The sequence below is a fragment of the Leuresthes tenuis genome, unplaced genomic scaffold (assembly GCF_036924035.1).
Source record: "Leuresthes tenuis unplaced genomic scaffold, fLeuTen1.0.hap1 SCAF_5, whole genome shotgun sequence".
Lineage (NCBI taxonomy): Eukaryota > Metazoa > Chordata > Actinopteri > Atheriniformes > Atherinopsidae > Leuresthes > Leuresthes tenuis.
The window spans coordinates 553,318-580,396 of record NW_027325359.1 but is presented as its reverse complement, the minus strand read 5'-3'; the positions used below and the strand labels follow the sequence as shown (position 1 = coordinate 580,396).

At 43.9% G+C, this 27,079-nt stretch overlaps 1 protein-coding gene across 3 annotated transcripts; it reads left to right on the top strand.

The window, feature by feature from the left end:
- elmo3 (engulfment and cell motility 3) lies at positions 1-27,005 on the top strand. Of its 3 annotated transcripts, none has more exons than XR_011915786.1 (20): positions 1-108; positions 3,217-3,257; positions 3,339-3,411; positions 5,506-5,556; positions 9,552-9,721; positions 9,855-9,954; positions 10,068-10,219; positions 10,608-10,686; positions 11,473-11,523; positions 11,609-11,731; positions 12,117-12,239; positions 12,315-12,419; positions 12,548-12,656; positions 12,747-12,883; positions 18,944-19,107; positions 21,609-21,721; positions 21,805-21,909; positions 25,258-25,332; positions 25,429-25,509; positions 25,598-25,761. XR_011915786.1 is itself a non-coding variant. In XM_072385379.1 (20 exons), exons 1-20 carry the CDS (start codon positions 31-33, stop codon positions 25,808-25,810), a joined length of 2,148 nt encoding a protein of 715 aa, XP_072241480.1. In that variant the 5' UTR covers positions 1-30; the 3' UTR covers positions 25,811-27,005. The 3 variants fall into 3 exon arrangements, 2 of the variants coding, with proteins under 2 accessions (XP_072241480.1, XP_072241481.1); XM_072385379.1 differs by having other exon boundaries at positions 25,258-25,337; positions 25,598-27,005; XM_072385380.1 differs by lacking the exons at positions 1-108; positions 3,217-3,257; positions 3,339-3,411; ... (9 more) ...; positions 12,548-12,656; positions 12,747-12,883 and adding an exon at positions 17,159-17,181 and having other exon boundaries at positions 25,258-25,337; positions 25,598-27,005.
- Positions 27,006-27,079: the final 74 nt, after the last annotated feature.

The following is a 27,079-nucleotide window of genomic DNA, read 5'->3' as shown; positions in this document are numbered from 1 at the left end:
TGGTGAGAGGTGGAGTCAAGAGGAGCCAACATGCCACAGCAGAAGGACATCGTGAAGATTGCCATCCAGATGCCTGGGGCCTACCCCCAGCTCATACAACTGGACCAGGTAACGTAGGCTTAAAAGTCTAAATGTGCTTGTTTTTACCTCTAAATGCCAGTAAAATGTGGATAAATTAGCCAATCTTTCACCCTGAAATGATACCATCTTCCAGTCTTAATACAGAGATTCTCTCCTGCTCAGACTTTGCTCTGACAGTGGGCCACGAGGGGAATATGTCGCCCTTTGGTGACCTTTGACCTTGTTGTTCTGTGGCACAGAAACCTGCAGCAGCAGGTCGGTAGCCCCCAAAACAAGGAGGAGTTTTAACCAAACTGGCTTCAGGTCAGCAGCAGCTGGGTTTTCATCCTCTGAAATGTGAATTCTTCCTCTAGTTTTGAGTGAATAAACTACAAAAGAAGCACTCACTGGAGTATATGTCGTTTTGGACATATAGAGGGAACAGCTTTTATAGTCCATGTGACTATAAACACGATGTTTCTGCAGCTGATGGAAAAAACACATGCAAAAACGTTCCTTTTGGCCTGCATTTGGGACGAGTTGCAGGTGTTCTCTAGTAGAAACAGCCTCAGAGGAACAATAACAGGTTATATTCATAAAGAAATGGGCTTAAAGCTGAAAGCTGGCTCAAAATCTTGAAATTTAAGTTTCTAACTGATGTTTTGATGGCTGGTTCAATCATTCTGCCTCCCCTGGAACAAAAATCAATAGTATTTAGTGGATTCCACCCTGTAAATTCATCCGTGCTCAACAGGTTTCATTACAGATGTTCCAGTAACATAAACACTGTTTAGGAAACAGGCAGAATACCAGCTGGAGTCTTTCATTTACAACCAGACACCCTGACTTAAAGGCTTTACCCGGTGTAGAAATAAGGAATCTGACGAGATCTTAATGTCTGTGGTCCACAGATTTATTGAAAGGTCGCAAACAGCCTTTAACTTAATTATATATTCATTTGTAATACTCCTGCTGGGGGCTGCCAGGTTAAATGTTTGGGACCTCAGGGCCTTTTCAGGGCCTTTTCAGGGCTTTTTCAGGGGCTTTTCAGGACCTTTTCAGGGCCTTTTCAGGACCTTTTCAGGGGCAATTCAAGCGCTCCAGGCATGGCTTCAGATGTAAAAAACTAGAATATTGTAAATTTTGTTCTGTTTTGGAGGTAGAAACAGCAGATTTCCATCTCCTGTTCTGCTCCACAACTTTTGTGCAAACTTAAACAAACAGTGAGAACAACATCGATGGAAAACCCTGATAGTTTTACACACTTTTTGCTGTTTTTTCCCAACAGAAGAGGCCTTGTTTTGAGCTTTTTCGGGAGCTTTGCTGAACCAAAAGCTTTCTCTACCTGCAGCTCTGAGTTCAGGAACATATTATATCTTCAGTGCAGTAAACTGAGCAACAGTAGCTGCAGATTAGCGCTTGCTTTAAGCCCGGTGACCTTTGACCTTCCATGTGTTGCACAATGCATTTTCATCTGTTGATATGAAGCATTATGAAAAGCTCAGAAATGACCAATTTAATCACACAATAAAGGGTTGGATCATCGATTCTGTGCCTTAGGTTTCGGTTTATGACGCCTTTAAGTGTCCAAGAAAATGAATTCTTGTGCTAGAACTGCACTCAGAGCTCAGATACAGCGATGATGTCAGTGTTCTGAGGTTTTTGGGTGTCAGTCTCCACCTCCACTGTGGTTTATTTCAGCTTCTACTGCGTGAGACTTTTCAAAATAGCTCAACAACGTTGCTGCTTAAGTGCTGACAAAGTGTCTCTGGTCAATAAATCAATAAGTTAGAACTTTGATCGCAGAATGCCTTCTTCTGCATGTTTGCTTTTAGAAACACTGAAGCAGAAATGCAAAATGTAGAAAAGAAACAGAAGTAAAGGGATGCAGGTACAGATTAAGCACTTTTTTCATACTCTTTAGTCCTAATTAAAGAGATTAAATCAATATTAAATCAATAAGTTAGAACTTTCACTGCAGAATGCCTTCTTCTGTGTGTTTGCTTTTAGAAATACTGAAGCAGAAATGCAAAATGTAGAAAAGAAACAGAAGTAAAGGCATGCAGGTACAGATTAAGCACTTTTTTCATACTCTTTAGTCCTAATTAAAGAGATTTAATCAATATTAAATCAATAAGTTAGAACTTTCACTGCAGAATGCCTTCTTCTGCATGTTTGCTTTTAGAAATACTGAAGCAGAAATGCAAAATGTAGAAAAGAAACAGAAGTAAAGGGATGCAGGTACAGATTAAGCACTTTTTTCATACTCTTTAGTCCTAATTTAAAGAGATTTAACACTCTCCCACTAGTTCAATTCGTCTTTAACCAAATGTGATTGTGGGGAAGTTTTCCATGTGTTTCCCAGAAACTTTGAGGAAGTAGTACTTCCTTTTGCAGCATGAGTTTGAACTTAAACAGACAGAGAAAGATGGGTGTGTCTGTGTTAGAGCCAAAGTTACTGTAAAGTCAGTGTTTGAACATCCAGATAATGAATTAGACATTTGAAAACTGAAGTGAAAACACAAAGTTTCGCTTTTTCTTTCGCTCTATTCTGGTACATTAACCGGCCTTTGTGTTGATCTTAAGTGAATCGCCACATTTCAAGAGTCAAAGACTGTTGCTTTGGAGTAAAAAGCAATAATAAAAGAGCCGTTCTTTACTTAAAATGGGTTTATTTTAGATCACAACCAATTCTGTTTGGCTGAAAAAGTCTCCCATTGGCTCACAGATTTCCTCCGAACACTTCTGATTGGTTGACCCTCTTGGCTGCCACTAATAACAGGCCATCCACTTGGTGGACCGCAGAACCTGAACACATTTTGACTGTGGAACCGCAGGGTTGACCACTAATAGCAGGATAGCTGAGAGTCAGACATGGAAGCAGTCTGGCTTTTATTTACATGCAAAATGGGATCCTGGCACCAGGGGTAATGTTGTTCAGAAAGTGTTGGGGAGCTGAAGGGTTTCCTCTCAAGGTTTGCAGCCAGCGGGAATAGCTGCGGTACCAAGAGCCCGTAAGAGCATGTCATTACGGAAGCAGGAGCTCAGGAAATGCTCCAGTAGTAGAGTGTCGTCCTTATGGCCCACATGAATGCAGCAGGTGTGCCGGGGGATGTTCTTTCTGTGCATCTGACTGTTTCTGTTGTGTTTCTGCAGAAAAAGCCCCTGTCTGCTGTTATAAAGGAGGTGTGTGATGGGTAAGTTCCTCCATCTGGTCAATATTTGCCCTGGTTATCAGTGATTTGCATGTGTTGACCTGACGTTTTGCCTGTATTTAGCTGGAATCTGGCCGGTCCCGAGAACTACGCCCTGCAGTATGCGGACGGAGTGCAGATGTACATCACTGAATCGGTCGGTCTCACTCCACACAAATCAATATTAACATTTTACGTTCCTCTGAATCGATGCTGAGACTTTTGAGCAAACAGATCCGAGTCAGTTCTGCAGATTGAGAAATACTGAAGCAGAAATGCAAAATGTAGAAAAGAAACAGAAGTAAAGGCATGCAGGTACAGATTAAGCACTTTTTTCATACTCTTTAGTCCTAATTAAAGAGATTTAATTCAATATTAAATCAATAAGTTAGATCTTTGATCGCAGAATGCCTTCTTCTGTGTGTTTGCTTTTAGAAATACTGAAGCAGAAATGCAAAATGTAGAAAAGAAACAGAAGTAAAGGGATGCAGGTACAGATTAAGCACTTTTTCATACTCTTTAGTCCTAATTAAAGAGATTTAATTCAATATTAAATCAATAAGTTAGATCTTTGATCGCAGAATGCCTTCTTCTGCATGTTTGCTTTTAGAAACACTGAAGCAGAAATGCAAAATGTAGAAAAGAAACAGAAGTAAAGGCATGCAGGTACAGATTAAGCACTTTTTTCATACTCTTTAGTCCTAATTAAAGAGATTTAATTCAATATTAAATCAATAAGTTAGAACTTTGATCGCAGAATGCCTTCTTCTGTGTGTTTGCTTTTAGAAATACTGAAGCAGAAATGCAAAATGTAGAAAAGAAACAGAAGTAAAGGGGTGCAGGTACAGATTAAGCACTTTTTTCATACTCTTTAGTCCTAATTAAAGAGATTTAATTCAATATTAAATCAATAAGTTAGAACTTTCACTGCAGAATGCCTTCTTCTGTGTGTTTGCTTTTAGAAACACTGAAGCAGAAATGCAAAATGTAGAAAAGAAACAGAAGTAAAGGGATGCAGGTACAGATTAAGCACTTTTTCATACTCTTTAGTCCTAATTAAAGAGATTTAATTCAATATTAAATCAATAAGTTAGAACTTTGATCGCAGAATGCCTTCTTCTGTGTGTTTGCTTTTAGAAATACTGAAGCAGAAATGCAAAATGTAGAAAAGAAACAGAAGTAAAGGGGTGCAGGTACAGATTAAGCACCTTTTTCATACTCTTTAGTCCTAATTAAAGAGATTTAATTCAATATTAAATCAATAAGTTAGATCTTTGATCGCAGAATGCCTTCTTCTGCATGTTTGCTTTTAGAAATACTGAAGCAGAAATGCAAAATGTAGAAAAGAAACAGAAGTAAAGGGGTGCAGGTACAGATTAAGCACTTTTTTTAATCGATGCTGAGACTTTTGAGCAAACAGATCCGAGTCAGTTCTGCAGATTGAGCTCTTTAAGATGATATTTAAGGCAGTTAATCGCTGCTCTGTCAGCTCTTTGTCCGCCTTGTTTCCCTCGAGTCCAGAAGCAGCAGAAAGTAGGTCAAAAATGACAGAAATGCAGCTGGAGCTCACTCAACTTCTTTGTGACAGGAGACCTTTTAAGAAGCCCCCCCCCCTCTCTGAGCTACATACTCAGAGCCACTTTTCTTTTAATGTGATACAGTTTAGTGAAACTTTCATTCTCGTGTGAAAGGCTTTTACTCGTAGCCTGTCTTGTATTTCCTAGAAAGACTTTAGTTTTCAGGCTTTGAAGCACAGATGTTTCAGTTTAAGAGCAGCTTCTTGATGAGTCTGTGGAACATTTGCCTTCATCTTGCAGTGAAATAATGACTCTTAGTATTTCCTGCTTTCAACAGAAATCTGACTCTTATTCTGTTTGGTAACCTTTGAAATGTTGCCACCTTTTAGAGTGATAGACCTGAATAAATGCATTTTCTCTCACAAAAGAGACTTTTTCTAAGTCTCGGTCTGAAGGTGCAGAGCTGACTTTGCCTCCTGAACTTTCCAGCTGAATAATTCTACCTGGAAGAAGTCATTTTCCCCTTAAAATAAATAACCTGTCCTATAACTGTTCTCTTTCATTGACTATTTGTAGTTATTATGGGTTGAAAGGGGACTTTATTTGCCTCTGTGCTGAATCTATACTGTGCATATACCCTGTCTGCCCTGTGGTATTGTGGTAATTTGGTATTAAAGTAGCTCAGGCTGAAGCTGGGCTTTGTTTTAACCTCTTTGTGTGTGTATTTGTTGTAGAACCGTCTGGAAATTAAGAACGGCTGCATTCTGCGTCTGACCAAGGCACCGGTGAGTCTAGAAGCAACTGGCCACTTCTGTTTCTCACCTCCCCCTTCCCACATTCACGCTGTCTTTTGTTCTAATGTCAGTATTTTATTAGCATGCAGCAGAACACAGAGACCACAGTGGTGCCAGAATCCTGCAGAACTTGATGTCTTTCTGCATAAGTATGACCTGAAAAGTCCTTAATGAAGTGCATTAAGAGAATGAAATAAAGCAACCATGTGTGACCCGGTAGGATTAGCAGCTGGGACAAAAACCAACTCTGGGCTAACTTTTAAGCAACAAAAGGGTGCTTTTACTTTGGTAAAGGTTCACGAGTCCACTGTGAGGAGAAAGCTGTTGCATGGGAACATAACAAAATGCTGTTAGTTTGACCAAAACTAGACTTTTAATATGTTTGCAGACATGTTAGGGATCAAATTTGGGATCAAATCACTCTTATATGTTCAACAGTAGAGTCTGAGTGTTTATTGGAAATGAACCTGCTCTCATACACATATTTTCTGCTTCTGTCAGACGGCTAAATGTGTTTATGTTTCTGTTTCTGTATTTATCAGACGCTTTTATCCAAAGCAACTTACAAATGAAGATATAACAGCTTTATAAAAAGCTAACAATAAGATAACAATAAGCTAACAATAAGATAACAATAAGCTAACAATAAGATAACAATAAGATAACAATAAGCTAACAATAAGCTAACAATAAGATAACAATAAGCTAACAATAAGCTAACAATAAGATAACAATAAGCTAACAATAAGCTAACAATAAGCTAACAATAAGATAACAATAAGCTAACAATAAGCTAACAATAAGATAACAATAAGCTAACAATAAGCTAACAATAAGCTCCATAGAAGGAACCCAGGAGTCCGACTCTGTCAGAGGGGACAGAGTAGAGATAGGGTGCAGGCATAGAAGGAAGTGCAGAAAGATAAAGTGCAGAGATAGAGGGGGTAGGGAAGTACAAGGTAAGTGCTGGGATAGGAGATGCTCTCTTAGAGCTGGGTTTTCAGGAGCTTCTTGAAGATAGACAGGGACGCCCCTGTTCTGGTAGCGCTCGGTAGGTCATTCCACCATCGTGGGACGACACATGAACAGAGTTTGGATTGTCTTAGGCGTGGTGTAGGAGCTGCTAGACGACAATCCTGGGACCAACGGAGGGACCCAGTTGGGACAGAAGCCTTTGCAAGAGCATTCAAGGAGATGGAGCCGTTCCATTAAGCTCTTTGTAGCTAACATCAGGGACTTGGATCTGATGCTAAGGGCAGCCAGAGGAGCTCAATGAACAGAGGGGGGACGTGTTCTTTTAGGCTGATCCAAGACCAGACGCACCGCCGCGTTCTGGACCATCTGCAGAGGTTTCACAGGCTGCAGACCAGTTAGGAGACCAGTTAGGAAACCAGTTAGGAGACCAGTTAGGAGACCAGTAAGGAGACCAGTTAGGAGACCAGTTAGGAAACCAGTTAGGAAACCAGTTAGGAGAGCAGTTAGGAGACCAGTTAGGAAACCAGTTAGGAGACCAGTTAGGAGACCAGTTAGGAAACCAGTTAGGAAACCAGTTAGGAGACCAGTTAGGAGACCAGTTAGGAGACCAGTTAGGAGACCAGTTAGGAAACCAGTTAGGAGACCAGTTAGGAGACCAGTTAGGAAACCAGTTAGGAGACCAGTTAGGAGACCAGTTAGGAAACCAGTTAGGAAACCAGTTAGGAGACCAGTTAGGAAACCAGTTAGGAGACCAGTTAGGAGACCAGTTAGGAAACCAGTTAGGAGACCAGTTAGGAGACCAGTTAGGAAACCAGTTAGGAAACCAGTTAGGAGACCAGTTAGGAGACCAGTTAGGAAACCAGTTAGGAAACCAGTTAGGAGACCAGTTAGGAGACCAGTTAGGAAACCAGTTAGGAAACCAGTTAGGAGACCAGTTAGGAGACCAGTTAGGAGACCAGTTAGTAAACCAGTTAGGAGACCAGTTAGGAGACCAGTTAGGAGACCAGTTAGTAAACCAGTTAGGAGACCAGTTAGGAGACCAGTTAGGAGACCAGTTAGGAAACCAGTTAGGAGACCAGTTAGGAGACCAGTTAGGAGACCAGTTAGTAAACCAGTTAGGAGACCAGTTAGGAGACCAGTTAGTAAACCAGTTAGGAGACCAGTTAGGAGACCAGTTAGGAGACCAGTTAGGAAACCAGTTAGGAGACCAGTTAGGAAACCAGTTAGGAAACCAGTTAGGAGACCAGTTAGGAAACCAGTTAGGAGACCAGTTAGGAGACCAGTTAGGAAACCAGTTAGGAGACCAGTTAGGAGACCAGTTAGGAAACCAGTTAGGAAACCAGTTAGGAGACCAGTTAGGAGACCAGTTAGGAAACCAGTTAGGAAACCAGTTAGGAGACCAGTTAGGAGACCAGTTAGGAAACCAGTTAGGAAACCAGTTAGGAGACCAGTTAGGAGACCAGTTAGGAGACCAGTTAGTAAACCAGTTAGGAGACCAGTTAGGAGACCAGTTAGGAGACCAGTTAGTAAACCAGTTAGGAGACCAGTTAGGAGACCAGTTAGGAGACCAGTTAGGAAACCAGTTAGGAGACCAGTTAGGAGACCAGTTAGGAGACCAGTTAGTAAACCAGTTAGGAGACCAGTTAGGAGACCAGTTAGTAAACCAGTTAGGAGACCAGTTAGGAGACCAGTTAGGAGACCAGTTAGGAAACCAGTTAGGAGACCAGTTAGGAAACCAGTTAGGAGACCAGTTAGGAAACCAGTTAGGAAACCAGTTAGGAGACCAGTTAGGAGACCAGTTAGGAGACCAGTTAGGAGACCAGTTAGGAAACCAGTTAGGAGACCAGTTAGGAGACCAGTTAGGAAACCAGTTAGGAGACCAGTTAGGAGACCAGTTAGGAAACCAGTTAGGAAACCAGTTAGGAGACCAGTTAGGAAACCAGTTAGGAGACCAGTTAGGAGACCAGTTAGGAAACCAGTTAGGAGACCAGTTAGGAAACCAGTTAGGAAACCAGTTAGGAGACCAGTTAGGAGACCAGTTAGGAGACCAGTTAGTAAACCAGTTAGGAGACCAGTTAGGAGACCAGTTAGGAGACCAGTTAGTAAACCAGTTAGGAGACCAGTTAGGAGACCAGTTAGGAGACCAGTTAGGAAACCAGTTAGGAGACCAGTTAGGAGACCAGTTAGGAGACCAGTTAGTAAACCAGTTAGGAGACCAGTTAGGAGACCAGTTAGTAAACCAGTTAGGAGACCAGTTAGGAGACCAGTTAGGAGACCAGTTAGGAAACCAGTTAGGAGACCAGTTAGGAAACCAGTTAGGAGACCAGTTAGGAAACCAGTTAGGAGAGCGTTGCAGGAGTCAAGGTGGGAGATGACCATGGCCTGCACCATCTGATCTTTCTTATGTTGGGTTAGAGATGGTCTGATCTTTCTCATGTTGGGTCAGGTATGGTCTGATCTTTCTTATGTTGGGTTAGAGATGGTCTGATCTTTCTCATGTTGGGTTAGGTATGGTCTGATCTTTCTCATGTTGGGTTAGGTATGGTCTGATCTTTCTTAAATGTGGCAGAGATTGTGATCAAAAGCAGCCTGAAAGTATTTCCAGACCGTCCCTCTGCTCTGATAAAATAAAACTTTATGACCTCAGCGTCATCCGACAAAATCAACATTCAACTTAAACTTAAAGACAACGTCTGTGAGGTTAATTTAGCGATTCTTACGTGTTCGATGCTCTCCCACAGAGACCGTTTTCCGCTTCAGTGCATGTGGGACGAGGTTAAATCCCAGTTAAATGGCTGAATTGAGCTGTAATCGAAGGTAACATCTCCAGCCCCTCAGGTTGAAGGAAAGGGATGAAATCCCTGGAAGCTGCTCTGCAGGACCGAAGAACAAGTGATGGAAACATTTAGTAGCAGTTATTAGTTCACCCTGATCCATGTTTGCACCTGCAAATAACACACTTTCCGGGAGTTGTGGGTAAGAGGAACATGTTTCTGTGCCGCTGAACTCAGGGCCGCTGTGCAGAGGACCTGTACAAAGGTATCCAGAGCTCGGACTCAGGCGTGCGCTGTGATTCGCTGAAGGAACTCGCGGGTGTTTCCACAGATGTGACCTTCGCTCAGGAATTCATCAGCCGAGACGGGCACCTCTTATTGGTCAAAATAGTGGAGAAATCAAGCGAGTAAGTACGGATATAGCTGGTTCCTGCACATATATCTGCTCATGTGGTAAATCAGAAGAATAAAAAGCTTTTTTTTAGCTTTTAGGGATGTTTGTGCCTTTAAAAAGTCTCTGTTTGTGTCCTCATCGTTCAGGAGTAATGTGATCATGACGCACACTCTGACGGGTTTCATGGAGCTGATGGAACATGGGATAGTGTCATGGGAGAACCTCTCTGATGTCTTCATCAAGAAGGTTCCTTATCTTCCACCTTCTCTCTGCTATCTGCCAGACTTTTTCAGCTCCAAGTGACTGCAGCTGCTTTCTCCTCTTCTGTCTTCCCTCCTTCCTTCTTTGCCTCCACTCAGATCGCCAGCTTCGTCAACGCCAAGGCAACCGATGCATCAATTCAGCAGGTGTCCCTGGACATCCTGGAGAGCATGGTGCAGAGCAGCCACAACCTTTTCCCGAAGGTCAAACAGGAAGTCACCATGGAGAGGCTCATTGCTCACCTGCAGGTGTAAGTGAATAAATCTAAATTAATTTAATATTTAAAATTTATTAGACATCTTTTCTCTTAAAGATCTGTGGCATCCTTTCCTTGCTTTTTACAGATTTATGTGATAAACTCAGATCAGCCGCTTTTTTCAGTCTCTTTATTTATCTGAGACCATGAAGCGCATCTGATTTAGCAGAAAATCTGCTCCTCCAGAGCAAGCAGATCCTTCTGTGAGAGACAGAGGATGAACACAGATGGAAACTGATTACTTATGTTTATGATCTGATTAAATTAAAGTGAAAGCAGCACCTCTGTGTTGCTGTGAGATTGAAAGGTGATAAGAAGAAGCATCGACTTTAGATGCATTAATTCCTCATACTTTCATCTCTTCTCTTGCACTTGTTTTCAGGACAAATCAGCAGATACAAACCAAAGCCATGGCCCTTCTTATGGCCTTACTACAAACAGCCGGAGACACAGACAGACAGGTGCGGCTTCAGTCTGTTCCTCACCTTCTAAAGCACTGAAAACCACTTCCTGAATGTCTAACTTCCAGATAACTTCCAGCGTTTCCTCAGTTCAACGAAAGGAAAAGAGAGCCTGGTCTGGCTTATTCTTCTGTTGATATTTTACCAGAAATCTGGAGGTTTTCTGGATTTTCTTGCATTTTCTAACAGAGGAGGATGCATTCTCACAGCTGGAACTATTACAGAATGAGTGCACAGCAGATGGGACGTGATGAAAATAAGAATAAATAAGAAAAGCACAATAAGAATAGTTAGATGAGCTCCTTCAGGAGTGTTTTTGTGTTGATTTTGGACATTTAAAAGCAGCAGAAATGAGTAAAAAGCAGCGAGGAAGGAACAGTGAGAAGAATCTTTATATCTGTAGACCAGGTTTATTATTTGATTTGGAAATGTTTGGTTATTTGCAAAGTCAGCACATTTGTAAACCATCCAGATTTTCTTCCTGACAGCTGAGGCTTTCTGCTCCTCTATCATTGCTCAGAAACAGCTCCTTCATTCATTTCTCCATCTCCTTTCTCTCGGGCTCGCTTTGTTTCTGGCACATATACTCACACATTTTACAATAGGTCAACAAATCCACCCTTCTTATCAGTAAATGAGTCAGAGATGCATGTACCATGTAACGGTCAAAGTCCCTCACACCATCCTTTGTTCCGCCGCTGACTTTACCGCCACCTCATGTCAGAAATGTGTCTCTGCGCTCAACTTAAACATCTGTTTCCTTGTTCTTTGGCTTCTGTTTCCCAGGAAATGTTTGCATTTCTGAATAAGAATAATCTCCGTCAGTACATTTATAAGGTGAGTTTCACTCTTTTTCACATTTCAGAGAGTTTTCAGGAAGTAATTAAACATTAAAGTCTATTAAAATGGATTTTTTTTGCAGAACATCATCCACAGTTCTGGTTCGGTTCTAGACGAAATGGCCCACTACCTCTATGTCCTACAGTCGGTTACCTTGAATCACCTGGAGCCTCGCATGAGGACAGCTCTGGACTGCTACACCCAGGTAAGCTGTATTTAACTTCCTGGTTCCCTGATGGTGGGAGACAGGAAAGGGGGCAGAGAGAGAGGGGGAAGAACCTCAGACCAGGACTCCAATCTGGGCCTGCTGGGTTTAGGGACTAAAGCCTCTGGACACCTGCTCAACCAGCTGAGCTCAGGGCGCCTCAGACAGTTAGATTTCCTAATCATTTTCTTCATTTTGCATGTTGTAGGTCAGCCATTTCTTTTAATTACAGATTTTGATTAGCAGCAAAGGTTAATCAGCTACTATCTGGCCCAGAATCACTACAGACACTGACAGAAATGCAGAATATCCATTGCCAGCTGACCATTTGAACCTTCTAACTGTCCCAGCTCCATTTATTTCTCACTTTTCTCCGGCGCTGCAGGGACAGAGAGACATGCTTCACGAACTGCGGCAAGCGGCTTTTGAGACAGAAAGCGAGAACAGCCTGAGTCACGAGAGACGGCGCTCACTCTGCGCCAAAGAGTTCAAGAAATTGGGCTTTTCTGTAAGCATCCTCTCCTCAAACTTGCCCTGTTTACTGTGAACTTCTTGGCTTGTTCATTTGCTCCTTTTCTTTCAGAACAACAGTAATCCCGGTCAGGACCTGGAGCGAACGCCCCCTGGTCTTTTAGCTTTGGACACCATGCATTATTTTGCCACCCGCTATCCTGACGCCTACAGCAGGGTGAGCAGGATTCACCTGCTGCTGTCTCAGCAGTTTAAAGACTCCAGTTTCTCTAGATACAGTCTTCTCTCAGGGTTTTTCCTCTTTCTTTTGAATCTTTCTTCTCCTGCATCTGTGATTTGTTGCAGTTTGTCCTGGAGAACAGCAGCAGGGAGGACAAACACGAGTGTCCATTTGCCAGAAGCAGCATCCAGCTCACGCTCATCCTGTGTGAAATCCTTCGCATCGGAGAGCCACGTAGGTTCAATTCAATCCTGCTGCTGCCCGCTTTCTTTGTTTCTTCTGCTCAAACCGGCTCTTAAGCTGAAAATCCTTCATTTTTCACAGCCTCGGAGACGGGATCCGACTACCACCCCATCTTCTTCAGTCAGGATCGGCTGATGGAGGAGCTTTTCTGTGTTTGTATTCAGCTGCTCAACAAGACCTGGAAGGAGATGAGAGCCACGCAGGAGGACTTCGACAAGGTAGAATACAGCAAGTCCTGTCCATTCAGATAGGAACGCAGACCTTAAAAACACCTGTGTTGGACTCTTACTCATATTTCTAATGTAATTCATTAACAAAAAACTAATTTAAAGGATTATTTTTGATATCCTGACTCCCTGACAGCCCTGAAAGGATAGAATACGTCATATTTCTACTGCAGAGATGCCTTTATGATGGTTTAAATGCGTATAATCACCTTACCACGGCCCAAGGTAGAATACAGCATGTCCCGTCCGTTCATTTTTTATTTATTAACCTTTATTAAAACAGGTAAAATCTCACTGAGACCCAGGGTCTCATTTGCAAGAGAGACCTGTTTTAGGCAGCAGCAAAACACAAAGTTACAGATTAACTGAAGGTACAAGAGACAAAAACATGATAACATATGATAATTAATAATAATAAAATTAAAGAAAAGGAACAAAGACCTTAAAAACACCTGTGTTGGACTCTTACTCATATTTTTAATGTAATTCATTAACAAAAAACTAATTATTTTTGATATCCTGACTCCCTGACAGCCCTGAAAGGATAGAATACGTCATATTTCTACTGCAGAGATGCCTTTATGATGGTTTAAATGCGTATAATCACCTTACCACGGCCCAAGGTAGAATACAGCATGTCCTGTCTGTTAATTTTTTATTTATTAACCTTTATTTCTACAGGTAAAATCTCACTGAGCCCCAGGGTCTCATTTGCAAGAGAGACCTGTTTTAGGCAGCTGCAAAACACAAAGTTACAGATTAACTGAAGGTACGAGAGACAAAAACAGGAACATATGATAATTAATAATAATAAAAGTAAAGAAAAGGAACAAAGACCTTAAAAACACCTGTGTTGGACTCTTACTCATATTTTAATGTAATTCATTAACAAAAAAACTAATTTAAAGGATTATTTTTTATATCCTGACTCCCTGACAGCCCTGAAAGGATAGAATACGTCATATTTCTACTGCATTGATGCCTTTATATCTGTCGGCCAGTCCAATTCAGATGGTTTAAATGCGTATAATCACCTTACCACGGCCCATATTAACTTTAAACTTTCCTTACTTGAATATGCTCACAGAAAACATGCATTTGAGATTAGATTTCTTTCCATTCACATGCATAAAACAGCTGGAGGAAGCGAATAAAGCGTTGATTTTGGCTCATTGGCTTGTTTTACACTGCGAGTGTAAAGTGATGACGCGGGGAATTTCAGATCCGAGCTGCCATGGCCTGTTTACTGAGTCCTGTGACAGGAACTCTGAGCTTCCCGTGGAGTAATTAGACCTCAAATCCACTTATGTGAATCATTAAATCATGTTTTAGTATATTTAGTTATTTATTTTACGCATTTGGGTTGTCAGCAGCGATCATTCTGATCGTTTAGGATGATTATCTTCCACAAAAGGCTTTTAGATTAAAACAGATTCCCACAAACTCAGTCTGGGAAGGGTTATAAGGCCATTTCCAAACTATCTGGAGTCCATCATTCTACAGAGAGAAAGATTATTCACAAGTGGAAAACATTCAGGACAGCTGTCAATCTTCCCAGGAGTGGACGTCCCAGCAAGTTCACCCCAAGGTGAAGAAGCCCAGAGCTACATCTCAGACTCTACAGGCCTCAGTTAGCATGTTAAAGGTTAAAGGTCACCCCAAGGTGAAAAAGCCCAGAGCTACATCTCAGACTCTACAGGCCTCAGTTAGCATGTTAAAGGTTAAAGGTCACCCCAAGGTGAAAAAGCCCAGAGCTACATCTCAGACTCTACAGGCCTCAGTTAGCATGCTAAAGGTTAAAGTTCACCCCAAGGTGAAGAAGCCCAGAGCTACATCTCAGACTCTACAGGCCTCAGTTAGCATGTTAAAGGTTAAAGATCACCCCAAGGTGAAAAAGCCCAGAGCTACATCTCAGACTCTACAGGCCTCAGTTAGCATGTTAAAGGTTAAAGTTCATACATCTCAGACTCTACAGGCCTCAGTTAGCATGCTAAAGGTTAAGGGTCACCCCAAGGTGAAAAAGCCCAGAGCTACATCTCAGACTCTACAGGCCTCAGTTAGCATGTTAAAGGTTAAAGGTCACCCCAAGGTGAAAAAGCCCAGAGCTACATCTCAGACTCTACAGGCCTCAGTTAGCATGTTAAAGGTTAAAGGTCACCCCAAGGTGAAAAAGCCCAGAGCTACATCTCAGACTCTACAGGCCTCAGTTAGCATGTTAAAGGTTAAAGGTCACCCCAAGGTGAAAAAGCCCAGAGCTACATCTCAGACTCTACAGGCCTCAGTTAGCATGTTAAAGGTCAAAGGTCACCCCAAGGTGAAGAAGCCCAGAGCTACATCTCAGACTCTACAGGCCTCAGTTAGCATGTTAAAGGTGAAAGGTCACCCCAAGGTGAAAAAGCCCAGAGCTACATCTCAGACTCTACAGGCCTCAGTTAGCATGCTAAAGGTTAAAGGTCACCCCAAGGTGAAAAAGCCCAGAGCTACATCTCAGACTCTACAGGCCTCAGGTAGCATGTTAAAGGTGAAAGGTCACCCCAAGGTGAAAAAGCCCAGAGCTACATCTCAGACTCTACAGGCCTCAGTTAGCATGCTAAAGGTTAAAGGTCACCCCAAGGTGAAAAAGCCCAGAGCTACATCTCAGACTCTACAGGCCTCAGTTAGCATGCTAAAGGTTAAAGGTCACCCCAAGGTGAAAAAGCCCAGAGCTACATCTCAGACTCTACAGGCCTCAGTTAGCATGCTAAAGGTTAAAGGTCACCCCAAGGTGAAGAAGCCCAGAGCTACATCTCAGACTCTACAGGCCTCAGTTAGCATGTTAAAGGTTAAAGGTCACCCCAAGGTGAAGAAGCCCAGAGCTACATCTCAGACTCTACAGGCCTCAGTTAGCATGCTAAAGGTTAAAGTTCACCCCAAGGTGAAGAAGCCCAGAGCTACATCTCAGACTCTACAGGCCTCAGTTAGCATGTTAAAGGTTAAAGATCACCCCAAGGTGAAAAAGCCCAGAGCTACATCTCAGACTCTACAGGCCTCAGTTAGCATGTTAAAGGTTAAAGTTCATACATCTCAGACTCTACAGGCCTCAGTTAGCATGCTAAAGGTTAAGGGTCACCCCAAGGTGAAAAAGCCCAGAGCTACATCTGAGACTCTACAGGCCTCAGTTAGCATGTTAAAGGTTAAAGGTCACCCCAAGGTGAAAAAGCCCAGAGCTACATCTCAGACTCTACAGGCCTCAGTTAGCATGTTAAAGGTTAAAGGTCACCCCAAGGTGAAAAAGCCCAGAGCTACATCTCAGACTCTACAGGCCTCAGTTAGCATGTTAAAGGTTAAAGGTCATGACAGCACAGTTAGAAAAAGACTGAACAAGGATGGCTTGTTTGGAAGGGCTGCAGGAGAAAGCCTCTTCTCTCTAAAAAGAACATGGCAGCACAGCTTAGGTTTGCAAAGCTGCATCTGAACAAAGCTCAAGACTTCTGGAACAATGTCCTTTGGACAGACCAGAGCAAAGTGGAGATGTTTGGTCCTAATGCACAAATCTGGAGAATCCAAACATCCTGACAGGAGGAGACGCCCGAAACACATTTCAGCGTCTCACTCAACCGTCTGTCATCCCAATAGTCATAAAACTCAGCGACCTCCTGACCTTTACGGAGCGCCAGGGCAGCAGAGCGGCCTTTTGTTTTTGCTCACTACCCAGGGTGCTCTGGGGCAAGGACAAAGGGGCATTACGTGCACAAAGAGAAGCGTGGTGAGCGGCAGAATCAGAGGGAGAAGGAAACGGGGAAAACAAAGCGCCCAGGGCATCAGCAGTAATTACACAACAACAGGGGGGGGGGCATAAAACCTCTGGAAACAATATGAGACGGAGAAAAGGCCAGGGCTGGACTGGAGGAGGCCGAGAGGTGGAGATTCCACAGAAAAAGAAAGAAGATATTCCAAACTTAGGCTTTATTGGACGTAGAATGGAAAATATTTGCACTTCCACACGCTGGCATCCCCTCCATCCAGTCACATGGATGTATTTCTGCAGATTTGGACCCCCCCGGGGGTGGCGGACATCCTCCACACACATGCGCTGCAGGGTTTTAGGGAACAGCTGCCCGCCATCGCTCCCATTGGCCACAGCTGAATGACAGAGGGATTGTGCATGTGTGGGAGTATCAGGGAGTCTGTTTACAAAACAGCCAAAGGCCGGCACCCCTCCCGTCACAGAGGTGATCTCTACAGCTCCGTAGGTGGAGTTTGAACTTAGCATTTTCAGCGTAATTTGGTGAGAAGGAGCAGAAATGGAGGTAAGACTGCGTCTGTGGCGTTCTTTTTGCTTCAAGTTTCAGTGGTTTTAATATTTACTGTAACATTCAGTGCTCCACAGCCTGTTTTTTCTTCATTCTTAGAGGCTGAAATGTCCGTAAAAGGTGACATTTCACAATCCAAATGTTGAATAAAATGGGATTTAGGACGTCATAACAGTGTAAACATGGTGTGAAGCTGCAGCAGCTTCATTATGGAATGACTGGAGTCTTTTTTAGTGCTGCCAGACAACATGTTGTTGCCTTCTACCTTTAACAAGAAAACATGTGAGTTTAGCTTGTTGCATTTCCACTGATCTTTGTGTAGAGAAGTGCGGACAGAGCTTTATTGAATGGCTGATCCAACACTTTAGCCACTGATTGGGAACAATCTGTGAAATTGGGTGTGAGTAAGGATGATCTAGGTCAGTGGAGTTAAGCTGGAGCTGGACCGACTGCAGTTAGCTTGCTGTGTTATAGATCAATATATAGATTTTCCACTATTTACGACTGAGAAAGTCATATATTTTAACCACTACTGTCCCCCACCCACGTCTCTCTGGGTGAGCGTCCCTTTGACAGGAGAGAAAACACAGCGGTTCAGCCTTTAAACACTTGTTTTGGACATTTTTGTTCGTTTTGTACTGAGTTTGTGGCGATCACAGCGATCATTGACTGGGTTCTGTGCTGCAAAAAGACAAATGTGGGAGCCTAACTGGACAGTGTGAACCAGGAAGGAGTTGACTCTTGCACTGAATTATAGCTGAAGGGTGTAAATCAGAAGGAATGATTCACCAGAAGCAGAGGAGAGGCGGTGAAGGACTAACCCGACAGACTGATGGATCCATCTGACCTGCTTCTATTAACAGAGAACAAAGGTTCTTCTTTTCATTTAATCTACTAACCTACAACATATTTAACTCTATTCAACTGATATTAGTCTGAGTTTGAACCAGTCACAGGAGATAGGCCTCTGATGGCAGCTCGGAAATCAGATTTTCTGGTCTCCAACTGTAAAAAAAATCAAAGGAGATGCTGGAAATGTTTAATTTTGGTAACGTTTCTCATGCCTAAAATAAGCATTTTACCTGAAAGCAGCCACAGAAGTTACTTCTTGGAAGCAGAAGCAGGAAATGAACGTTATCAAGCTTATTATTCTGTTATCTGAAGATGGAGAAAGGCTCATTTTGCTGTGATTAAGGTCCATTTAAGCCACCATCTCTTTATTTATTTGAGCAGCTGAAACAGAGAGATGTTAGTTAGTCACTGTCTTGTTTTCAGCTCTAATAACAGAAATGCATCAAACAAAACCACCTTTATGCCTCAGCTCCTTCAGTTATGGATCCATTCTGATAATAATCGATAACTTGTTTCCTCTCAAGATGAAAAAATGACAATTTTTCAGGATATTTAGTTAAACTAACACATTATTACATGAAAAATAAGCTTTTTTTGTCCTTGAGAAAAGTGCAGATGCTGCCAATCTCTGCTTTCATTGCAAGAAAATGCTAAATTATTATAATAAATAAACATCATTGCTTATTAATTCCCATTCACTCATTATCTACTGCCTTCTGATAAACATTAAATGGGTCTAACTTTGGTCCGTGAAGCTTTGTTTTTGAAGGCATCATCAAACCAAACCAAAGTGTTACATTCAAGCTAATTAAAGATGAACTAATTTCAACTAAACATTCCTCTCCAACACTTCCTGACTGGTTATTTCTCCTTCAAACACAGTATTTGTAATCATCATCCTCCTCAGGTGATGCAGGTGGTGAGGGAGCAGATCACCAGGACGCTGTCCAGTAAGCCGACGTCGTTGGAGCTCTTCAAGAACAAAGTTAACGCTCTGAACTACAGCGAGATCCTGAAGCTGCGGCAGACAGAGCGGCTGCATCAGGAGGAGACGCTCGCTCCACCCGTGCTGTGAGTATCGGGCGGTTTACGTAATGCTGGATGTGAAGCTATATTCAGTAAATACAGCCTCAGATGAGCAACAGCACATATTATACTGTCATTATTTATTTAACTGCATAGAAGTTGCAGAAGCAGTGTGTGAAAAAGTAGGTTTTTGCTGCTTCCATAAGAATTAAGAAGGTAAGAAGCAGCCATAATAAAATTAAACTGATTAACTGATCCTCAGTCAGTGTGAGCAGCTCCATAAAAGCAGGAGTTCTGTCAGTTTAACATGATGCCAAGGAGGAAAGACATCAGCAATGATCTCAGAGAAGCAGCTGCTGCTGCCCATCAGTCTGGGAAGGGTTATAAGGCCATTTCCAGACTATCTGGAGTCCATCATTCTACAGAGAGAAAGATTATTCACAAGTGGAAAACATTCAGGACAGCTGTCAATCTTCCCAGGAGTGGACGTCCCAGCAAGTTCACCCCAAGGTGAAGAAGCCCAGAGCTACATCTCAGACTCTACAGGCCTCAGTTAGCATGTTAAAGGTTAAAGGTCACCCCAAGGTGAAAAAGCCCAGAGCTACATCTCAGACTCTACAGGCCTCAGTTAGCATGTTAAAGGTTAAAGGTCACCCCAAGGTGAAGAAGCCCAGAGCTACATCTCAGACTCTACAGGCCTCAGTTAGCATGTTAAAGGTTAAAGGTCACCCCAAGGTGAAAAAGCCCAGAGCTACATCTCAGACTCTACAGGCCTCAGTTAGCATGTTAAAGGTTAAAGGTCACCCCAAGGTGAAAAAGCCCAGAGCTACATCTCAGACTCTACAGGCCTCAGTTAGCATGTTAAAGGTTAAAGGTCATACATCTCAGACTCTACAGGCCTCAGTTAGCATGCTAAAGGTTAAAGGTCACCCCAAGGTGAAGAAGCCCAGAGCTACATCTCAGACTCTACAGGCCTCAGTTAGCATGTTAAAGGTTAAAGGTCACCCCAAGGTGAAGAAGCCCAGAGCTACATCTCAGACTCTCCAGGCCTCAGTTAGCATGTTAAAGGTTAAAGGTCACCCCAAGGTGAAAAAGCCCAGAGCTACATCTCAGACTCTACAGGCCTCAGTTAGCATGCTAAAGGTTAAAGGTCATACATCTCAGACTCTACAGGCCTCAGTTAGCATGTTAAAGGTTAAAGGTCACCCCAAGGTGAAGAAGCCCAGAGCTACATCTCAGACTCTACAGGCCTCAGTTAGCATGTTAAAGGTTAAAGGTCATGGCAGCACAGTTAGAAAAAGACTGAACAAGGATGGCTTGTTTGGAAGGGCTGCAGGAGAAAGCCTCTTCTCTCTAAAAAGAACATGGCAACACAGCTTAGGTTTGCAAAGCTGCATCTGAACAAAGCTCAAGACTTCTGGAACAATGTCCTTTGGACAGACCAGAGCAAAGTGGAGATGTTTGGTCCTAATGCACAGCAGCACGTTTGGAGGAAACCAAACACAGCATATCAGCACAAACACCTCATACCAGCTGTCAAGCACGGTGGTGGAGGGCTGATGATCTGGGCTGGTTCTGCAGCCACAGGACCTGGGCACCTTGCAGTCATTGAGTCCACCATGAACTCCTCTGGATACCAAAGTATTCTAGAGTCAAATGTGAGGCCATCTGTCCCACAGCTAAAGCTGGGCTGAAACTGGCTCATCAACAGGACAAAGATCCCAAACACAGCAGCAGATCTACAGCAGAATGTGGGAAAAAGAGAAGAATCAAGGTGTTGCAATGGTCCAGTCAGAGTCCAGACCTCAGCCTGACTGAAATGCTGTGGTGGGACCTTAAGAGAGCTGTGCAGAAACCAAAGCTGCAAACCTCAATGAGCTGAAGCAGCGCTGGAGAGAAGAGGGCCGAGATTCCTCCAGAACCATGAGAGAGACTGATAGCATCATACAGAAAACATCATTTTTCACACACTGTTTCTGCTTTTTGTCTCGGTTTTGTTTGATAAATGTTCTGAAACAGTGTAAAATGTCATGTGTTGTTATTCTGAGCTTCCATTTACCCCATTTTAAGTCCTGGAAAGGATGTTTTTCTCTTTATGTCCCGAGACGTTAAGCTTTAGAACTGAAAGAGGGTCAACTTTCTTTTTCTGAGGCTTTCTTTTCTTATCTGTTTGTTCTTACAAACACTTGTACTGTAAGTTGGCTTCACAGAGATTAGGAAATAATATTGTTAGAAAAGTGAGTGTTGACTGTTCTGGAGCATGACCCCCCGCTCTGTTTCAGATCCACATTGTTTCCACCCCATGAAACCAGCTGACCAGACAGTGTGCAGCAGTTTGAAGACTAGCTTTATTGTCTGAGCTGTGCCCTAAATCTGATTTAAGTCCTTTAATAATGCTGAATATGATCCCAGCAACTCTTTAGCCTTAAATTAGCTCATTACTGTTTGATTGTGGGTTTGCACCTCTTTTAGCAAGCTGAAGTTTCCTGACACTAATCCCATGTGACAGAGCATTTTATTGATTACGTTTGTGTTTTTCTCTCCAGTGAACTCAAAGAGCGGCTCAAACCAGAGCTGCTCGAGCTGATCCGGCAGCAGAGGCTCAACAGACTGTGTCAGGGAACCATGTTCAGGAAAATCAGTAGCCGGCGCAGACAGGGTGAGGACAGATGCACACTGCAGCCCGGGCTTTGTCAGATCAACACTTCTGATTGTCTGATGCATTTGTTCCCTCCCCTTCAGATAAACTGTGGTACTGCCGCCTGTCGCCCAATCACAAAATGCTTCACTACGACGACGTGGAGGACGACGCAGAAAGTCCACCGATAGAAACACTGCAAAAAAAGAGTGAGTAGAAGCTGGACAGATGTGAACAAAGAGGCAGATGTGTTAATATTAATGCAGATGTGTATGCTTGGGATGATATTCCAGGCATCAGAGTGCAAAATGAGCATGAGACGCAGGTTGCATGAACCAGAATTGAAATGTCCTCACTGAGAAAAAAACTAAACTAAAATGTTCTTGAGGTAATAATAGTTTTTATCAAAAAGTTGAGACGTCACTTCATGGTAAAATAGCATAAAATATGAAATAGCATCACTTTTAGCATTCTCACGAGCCCCAGAAGGTCGCCTCGCTGCGGCTGTGAGTTGCAGGAAGGAAGGATTGTGAGTTTGGACCAAAGCGGTTCAGATTACCTTCGGGACCCGCCTTCTGGGAGCCTTCGGTCGGTGTCCTGGAGGGACTGACTCCAATAAGTCTGCAATGACGGAGTGACCTGGAGAGGCTTGATTGGGAGGAACGGCCTCCCTGATTTAATGCTTTGTTTTTGGGCTTCTGTGCTAGTCTTGGATTGTCCAACATCCTGTTTGGGCATAAGGTGCATCAGCAAATCTGGTACCGGGCTGCCTGAGGCCAAAGGTAGATGATAGACTTTGAAGTTGTGTCTTCAGACCTTTCTTATGCCGTATGTCCTGGACCTCTGGATGAAGTGAGGGGCGGAGCTGGTGGTTTATATTTATGTTTATGCATTTAGCAGACGCTTTTATCCAAAGCGACTTACAGGTAGGGTAAAGGGGTCTTGCCTAAGGCCCTAAGGACCCCTACTGGAGGTAGTATCTCATCCAGATCTCCCATATGAAAGGTGGCAATCTTACCACTACCCTTCCAGTGGTGGTGAGTTGGATCCATTGGGCTTCTGTGCTAGTCTTGGATTGTCCAACATCCTGTTTGGGCATAAGGTGCATAAGAAAATCTGGTACCGGGCTGCCTGAGGCCAAAGGTAGATGATGACTTTGAAGTTGTGTCTTCAGACCTTTTTTATGCCGTATGTCCTGGACCTCTGGGTGAAGTGAAGCTGTCAACATATCACTTAGTGGTTTATATTTATGTTTTATGCATTTAGCAGACGCTTTTATCCAAAGCAACTTACAGATAGGGTAAGGGGGTCTTGCCTCAGGCCCTAAGGACCCCTACTGGAGGTAGTATCTCATCCAGATCTCCCACATGAAAGGTGGCAATCATACTCTTTCCAGTCCAGTGGTGGTGAGTTGGATCCACTGGCGGAGCCTGACAGACCTGCTGAGCGGAGTCCCCTGTCCCTGAGCTCTCTAACTCACACCTTCAGGAGAATTTTCTGATTCTGGGGTAAGTTGGGAACATGGAATCTGAACGGACCATTTTCAAAGAGCTGTGGCCTGAGGGAAGTCGGCGCTGGTGCAGTTCAGGGCTGAGCGTGAAGCGGCCGGGATGAGAGTCGGCTGGTTCTCAACCAGAAAAGGGTGGAGTGCTGTCTCTGGGTTGGGAATGAGTCGCTGCCTCAGTTAAAGGAGATTAAGTTTCTCTGGATCTCGTTCATGAGTGATAGCAGGCTGGAGCGAGAGATGTTCAGACGGATCGGGGCTTCATCCACAGTCATAAGGATGGTGCAGTTTACTGCTCTATCCTCGTTCCAACCCTCACTTACGCTCTCAAGATGTAGGCATTAGGGCGCGGATACAGGTGGAAGAAATGCTTTTTCTTCCCCAGGGTGGCTGGGCTCAGGCGTAGAGATGGGGTGAGGAGCTCAGGCATAGAGATGGGGTGAGGAGCTCAGCCGTAGAGATGGATGGGGTGAGGAGCTCAGGCATAGAGATAGATGGGGTGAGGAGCTCAGCCATAGAGATAGATGGGGTGAGGAGCTCAGCCATAGAGATAGATGGGGTGAGGAGCTCAGGCATAGAGATAGATGGGGTGAGGAGCTCAGGCGTAGAGATGGATGGGGTGAGGAGCTCAGGCATAGAGATGGATGGGGTGAGGAGCTCAGGCGTAGAGATAGATGGGGTGAGGAGCTCAGGCGTAGAGATGGATGGGGTGAGGAGCTCAGGCGTAGAGATGGATGGGGTGAGGAGCTCAGCCGTAGAGATGGATGGGGTGAGGAGCTCAGGCGTAGAGATGGATGGGGTGAGGAGCTCAGCCATAGAGATGGGGGAGGAGCTCAGCCATAGAGATGGGTGAGGAGCTCAGGCATAGAGATAGATGGGGTGAGGAGCTCAGGCATAGAGATAGATGGGGTGAGGAGCTCAGCTGTAGAGATAGATGGGGTGAGGAGCTCAGGCGTAGAGATGGATGGGGTGAGGAGCTCAGGCGTAGAGATAGATGGGGTGAGGAGCTCAGCCATAGAGATAGATGGGGTGAGGAGCTCAGGCGTAGAGATGGATGGGGTGAGGAGCTCAGCCATAGAGATAGATGGGGTGAGGAGCTCAGGCGTAGAGATGGATGGGGTGAGGAGCTCAGCCATAGAGATAGATGGGGTGAGGAGCTCAGGCGTAGAGATGGATGGGGTGAGGAGCTCAGCCATAGAGATAGATGGGGTGAGGAGCTCAGCCGTAGAGATGGATGGGGTGAGGAGCTCAGCCGTAGAGATGGATGGGGTGAGGAGCTCAGCTGTAGAGATAGATGGGGTGAGGAGCTCAGGCATAGAGATAGATGGGGTGAGGAGCTCAGGCGTAGAGATAGATGGGGTGAGGAGCTCAGATGTAGAGATAGATGGGGTGAGGAGCTCAGGCGTAGAGATGGATGGGGTGAGGAGCTCAGATGTAGAGATAGATGGGGTGAGGAGCTCAGCCATAGAGATGGATGGGGTGAGGAGCTCAGCCATAGAGATAGATGGGGTGAGGAGCTCAGCCATAGAGATGGATGGGGTGAGGAGCTCAGATGTAGAGATAGATGGGGTGAGGAGCTCAGCCGTAGAGATGGATGGGGTGAGGAGCTCAGGCATAGAGATAGATGGGGTGAGGAGCTCAGGCGTAGAGATAGATGGGGTGAGGAGCTCAGCCATAGAGATAGATGGGGTGAGGAGCTCAGGCGTAGAGATGGATGGGGTGAGGAGCTCAGCCATAGAGATAGATGGGGTGAGGAGCTCAGGCGTAGAGATGGATGGGGTGAGGAGCTCAGGCGTAGAGATGGATGGGGTGAGGAGCTCAGGCGTAGAGATAGATGGGGTGAGGAGCTCAGCCATAGAGATAGATGGGGTGAGGAGCTCAGGCGTAGAGATGGATGGGGTGAGGAGCTCAGGCGTAGAGATGGATGGGGTGAGGAGCTCAGCCGTAGAGATGGATGGGGGGAGGAGCTCAGCCATCCTCTACAGGCATTCCAGTGATTTCTTCATGAAAATCAAACATCTGATTTCTCTGTCCGTTACTCTTCCTCCTTCAGTTCCAGTCGCAGACATCAAAGGCCTGCTGACGGGAAAAGACTGCCCTCACATGAAGGAGAATAAAGGCAAACAGAGTAAGGTCAGCTGTGCTCCTTATCTTTCCTGTGGCCACATTCATCTGCTGTCTCTAGACGTAACAAATGAGAAGCCTCACTGCTTTTCTGCTGCAGGACGTGCTGGATCTGGCATTTAGCATCACCTATGATGTGGAAGAGGACAGCCTGAACTTCATCGCCCCCTCCAGGACCGATGTGAGTCTGGACTCAGTTACATCCCCACGTTTCTTCTTTACTTCCGTTTTTATGAGCCGACACGCTGATGTTTTATCCCGTCTGTCAGTTCTGCCTGTGGACAGACGGACTGAGCGTCCTCCTGGGCCGAGAGATGAGCAGCGAGTCCATGCGCAGCGAGCTGGAGATCCTCCTGTCGATGGAGATCAAACTCCGCCTCCTGGATCTGGAGAACGTTCCCATCCCAGAGCGAGCCCCGGCCGTCCCCAAACCCCCCAGCAGCTACAACTTCTGCTACGACTTCAGCCAGACTGAGCAGTAAAAAGGCTGCTTTATGGACTTTTGAAACGTTGGCATCAGAGTGTCTTTCGTGGGCCGCTCCTCTGCATCCAAGTGAAAGAACGAGCAGAAGAAGTGGAATAATTGCTGCTCGTCTTCCCTCAAGATACCGAGAAGTTCACCTATACAGCCACTTGATAATGGTACTTTGAATTTGTTCTATAATCCTTTTATATGCATCTAAAACTTACTCTTATACAAGGAGTATTCCTGTGGCTGCAGCTGCTTTGTTCTGTTAAATTCTTCTTCTGCTGCTTTTCCTTTAAAATGGGCATTAATTAAATCACATGGTACACGTTATTCATATAAAGCTTATGAAAAAAGTACTTTTCAGGGTCTTGATAGACCCAAAAATCCCCATTTTCACTCGTTCTTTCATGGCTTCCAACAGCTCAAGTTCAATTTGGTACAAATCAGCCTTTTAGTTTTCTCTGAACAGGCTTTGCCACAATCAAATGTTTAATAATTTGATGTGTAATAACTTTTATATTCCTGTATCTCTACTGTTTTAACTCTAAAACTGATGCTGTTCACATGGGGCTTATGAAAAAAGTACTTTTCAGGGTCTTGATAGACCCAAAAATCCCCATTTTCACTCGTTCTTTCATGGCTTCCAACAGCTCAAGTTCAATTAGGTACAAATCAGCCTTTTAGTTTTCTCTGAACAGGCTTTGCCACGATCAAATGTTTAATAATTTGATGTGTAATAACTTTTATATTCCTGTATCTCTACTGTTTTAACTCTAAAACTGATGCTGTCCACATGGGGCTTATGAAAAAAGTACTTTTCGGGGTCTTGATAGCCCAAAAATCCCCATTTTCACTCGTTCTTTCATGGCTTCCAACAGCTCAAGTTCAATTTGGTACAAATCAGCCTTTTAGTTTTCTCTGAACAGGCTTTGCCACAATCAAATGTTTAATAATTTGATGTGTAATAACTTTTATATTCCTGTATCTCTACTGTTTTAACTCTAAAACTGATGCTGTTCTCATGGGGGTCACTCATTAGGGGGTAATACTCACAGCAGCTACCCCTGAACTGACATAGGTCCACAGTTTTTAAAATACTGTCTGATATTTTATGCCTTTATGCGTCCCTGACCTTCACTTTGCAGCATGTGTTTGGCGTGACTTTACATAAATAAACAGTTTGATTTATATTCTAACACAAGACTCAAGGCCGTGTTTTCTCATGGGCAGCAGGAGCCACACTTCTGTAGTTTATTCCTCGTTTTTACGGTCTATAACTCTC

Coding starts and splice junctions, on each gene's coding strand:
- elmo3 (XM_072385379.1), top strand. CDS start 31: ATGCCACAGCAGAAGGACATCGTGAAGATTGCCATCCAGATGCCTGGG. Junction 3,258..3,338: donor ATAAAGGAGGTGTGTGATGG/GTAAGTTCCTCC, acceptor GCCTGTATTTAG/CTGGAATCTGGCCGGTCCCG. Junction 12,420..12,547: donor ATCCTGACGCCTACAGCAGG/GTGAGCAGGATT, acceptor GATTTGTTGCAG/TTTGTCCTGGAGAACAGCAG.